Source organism: Phaseolus vulgaris, chromosome 5 (assembly GCF_000499845.2).
Source record: "Phaseolus vulgaris cultivar G19833 chromosome 5, P. vulgaris v2.0, whole genome shotgun sequence".
Lineage (NCBI taxonomy): Eukaryota > Viridiplantae > Streptophyta > Magnoliopsida > Fabales > Fabaceae > Phaseolus > Phaseolus vulgaris.
Window position 1 is genome coordinate 10,227,579 of NC_023755.2, and position 3,686 is coordinate 10,231,264.

The 3,686-nt window shown below is 54.6% G+C and overlaps 1 protein-coding gene across 1 annotated transcript; it reads right to left on the bottom strand.

Moving 5' to 3' along the window:
• Positions 1-507: 507 nt before the first annotated feature.
• Positions 508-1,812, bottom strand: LOC137833948 (formin-like protein 14). Its single transcript, XM_068642018.1, has one exon. The coding sequence runs from the start codon at positions 1,810-1,812 to the stop codon at positions 508-510; it is 1,305 nt and encodes a 434-aa protein (XP_068498119.1).
• Between the last annotated feature and the right edge of the window lie 1,874 nt (positions 1,813-3,686).

Genomic DNA, 3,686 nt, shown 5'->3' on the forward strand with positions numbered 1-3,686 from the left:
ACTGTGGAGGGAGACAAGATCGCCAAGCGCCAGCGAATCACTGGCAGGGTTGTTCCCCAATACCTATGGGAAGGAAAGACCATGGAGGGAACGACCCCCCTCCCCCCAGAGCACCCAGCGTTTTAGACACCCGGGGACGATACGGCGCTGCTGTAGCAGGCCTCTCCTTAGGCGTGGGCGCCGGGCACTAAGAACCAGGGGACGGATCGCTTTGGTGTTAGAGACACCCCGTGGACGATACGGCCCCGTTAGGCGAGCCTCTCCATGGGCGTGGGCATCGACGCATGACCTTAAACGGGTATAGTACAGGCAAAACAACCGAAGCACGCGAAGGCAAAGAATGAGAATAAGATCACACAGGCAGAATTCTGTATCGCGAAGGCACGAAAGTAATCATGCAAAAACCCAGAGTTGCAACAAGAGTACAGACGATTCAAAGAATTACAAGTTTATCAAAGAAGGTTAAAACAAGTGTAAAGGAATGAGCTGATGATCGAGGGTGGCGGCTCAATCGTCCATGTCCAGAGGCACGACCTTTCCATCAACAATGTGGTGAGTGGAATCGCAGCTGGAAATGTTGATCCCTGGATTCATGCAGACAGCTTGGGCCAGAGCTTCCTGGAATCCCTCCTCGAAGGTGCCCGCCATCTCCTGGATGAGGGTCTTTGTGTCCTTCTCTAATTCTCCAATGGCGGCGTCCCCGGAAGCTACTTGCTTCTCCAAAGCCTCCTTCTCCACGCGGAGTCGGCTGACCTCGACTTGCAGTTTGTCGTAGTCCGCCTGGAGAAGGCCCATAGCTTTGGCCTGGGTAGCCATTTCCCCTTCCATCCGCTCCATTGCGTCAGTTTGCTCACAGCAGCGGGCCTTCAAGTCCTTTTGAACTTCTTCGTATGCTTCGACTATGTCTTGAAGGCTCGTTACCTGAACTTTGAGGGCGACTTCCCGAGCGTAGAAGTCGGCCTGGAGCTCCATCGCCTCTGCCAGTTGTCCCTCAGCCTCTGCTTTGGACTCTTGCGCCTGCTTCAGGGTGGTTTGGTAAGCTTCGTTCTGGCGTCCCAGAGTTTTCTTTTCCTCCTCCAGGGCAGTTACCCTTGTTTCCAAGGCCTGAAGGGTATGGGTTTGCAAAGCAGCGTTTCTGGCCTGGGCGCGCCATTCAAGGGCCACCGCCAAGAAGGCCCCTAAGTAGAAGGGCATGCCCTCCTTCCTGTCGGAACCTTCTGGCATCGTTCCACCGCTGAAGCCCCTCATCAGATGCATGATATAAGGAGGGATGGCGATGAGATCGGGGGCGGCAGCGACGGGAGCAGGGGAAGCAGAGACTTCTGCCGGTGGCGGAGGCGGGGCAGATTCGGCGCCTTCGCCTCCTTCCTCTTGGACTATTGTGGGGGGAAGGGAAGTCGCACTTGGAGGGTTATCCCTGAAGAAATCCTCTCCCTGGGGCGACGCCTCTGGTAGAAGGGGGACCCGCGCAGATTTCCTCCTCTTGAAGAGTGCCACGCCGTCCGAGTCCTCATCATCCGATATAATCTCCAAGACCCGTTTCCCTTTGTCAAGGGGGGTTGGAGCCGGCGACGAGGCCACGGCTAGAGGAACGGCGTCGATGTGCAGAGGAGAGCCGGGAGTCTGAAGCGCCTCGGGGCTATTTGGGGATGGCGGAGATGAGCCTAGGGGGGCTTCGGTGGTGGTTGGTGGTGGCGGTGGCAGAGTTGATGGGGGGTTCGGATCAGCAGCAGGGGCGGAGGAGGCGCCTGCTTTGGCAGCACGAGCCTCCTTCATCGCCTTCGCCAACATCATCCTTTTGGAGGCGTCCATCACCGATCCTACATCCAGATAAACCAAGCAGCAGAAATCAAGGCCAAAGCAACTATACAAAACCACAAAGTGCCTAGATGGGTGAGACACAAGTCACATGGCACCATGGAAAACAGGTAGAAGAGGCTGTGGGAACGAACATTCGGTAGCAAGGTGCTGACAACAAAAGAGATGAGGGAAGAGACTCCTTACCAAAGTATGTGGTCAGGGCGTGAGCGTTGTACTCGCTCGCGACAAGCTTCAATGTATCAAAAACGATCCCCAGCCCAGTCAAGGCCTTGCTTACCTCCCTGTCAGCAGGGGATAGCTCTTCCAGGGTTTTGGCCCTGAGCAGCTTAGGGCGCTCCGTCCAATACAAGGGGAAGCCATCTAGAGCTGTGGGGTCGTGCTTGGCGCTGCACACCCTAAAGAATTTTCCTTTCCAGTTTTTGTAAGAGTTTTGGAAGAGGGAGAGGAGGATCCTGCCCGCGATCCCGGAAAAGCTTACCCAGAAGCTTTTCCCCTGCTTCTTCACTTCGAAGAAATGCAAGAAAACATCCACAGAGGGAAGGATGCCCAGGTGCCCGCAGAGAATTTGAAAACCCCTTACAAATGCCCAGCTGTTGGGGTGGAGCTGGGCGGGGGCTGTATTAATTTCGGTGAGGAGTTCCCTCTCAAAGGGGGTAAATGGGAGACGCACCCCTACGCGTTTAAACACCGTCTGGTACATAAAGAAGAAAGGGTTCCCCTTTCTAGGTCTGTCGTCCACGCAGACAGGTTCCCCAGGCCTGCCGGGACGGACGGATATGTGAGCGTCGTGAGTGCGGCAGAAAGCGTTAAAGTTGTACAAGTGGAGGTCCCCACGATGAGCTTCCAGGTCCTGGAAGGTAGTCAGGCTGGTACACTCGTTCAAGAGCTCGTCGGGGGCCCATGGGTAGAAGGCTTTGTAGTTGGACTTGGGGGTCTTGGGGGAGGAATCAGACTCCGCGTTCGTGCGCGTCATGGTGTGAATAAATAGCTGGAGAAAGAAGAAAGGAAAAAGGTTTTTAACAAGTGATACCAAGACAGGAAAGGGAATGAACCCCAGGAAACACCGCCCACGCGAGAAAACCCGGACAGAAGGAGAAGGGAACAATGAAGGAAGGAGAAGCGGAAGAACGCAGTAATGCATAAATGTAAACAATCCCAGGCAGTTCAATAAATCATGCAATGCGACGAAAGAGAAGAGTCGTGGATATGCAAAAATCATACCTTTGCTGACAAAGTGAAGAAGGAAGGAGAGCACGGGAGAGAGAGAGCAGAAATTGCAGAGAAAAGGTTTGAAGGCGATGAACAGTGCAGAGACGCAGAGGGAATGAATGTAACAGTGGGGTGAGCGCGGGGTTTGGGGTAACTTGAACGTTACATTTGCAACCCAATAGGCGCTAACTAGGAGCCGTGAGATCGTGCCGCGTGTCAAAGGATCAAGCGCCCAAGGGGAACGCAAGGGACTCTAGAGGCTAGCCGTGCGATGAGCCACGTGGCGCACGATTAGGGGTTGCCCCAAAAGGTTTTATTTACCCCGCTTCAGAGGATGTCCAATCAGCCATTAAGAGCGCCCCTATGGTTCAGAGAGTGTCACATCAATAATTCGAGAATTGTTGAGTCAGTAGGGAATGACACGTCATCAGGGTGGCACGTGGACGGCGTGGGCGAGGCCTTAGTCTTTGCGCTGAAGACAAGTCTTCGGCTTAAGACTGGGGGGCTTGTGTACCGTCCCGTATCCGGGCGTTGACAAAGTCAAGGTCAAGGTCAACGCCAGGAGTCGAAGTCAACACAAGGCGTTGCCTAGGTGAAGAGACACCAAGTGCCAGCGTCGCCAAGAGAAAGCGTCGCCAGGGCAAGGCGTCGTCTAG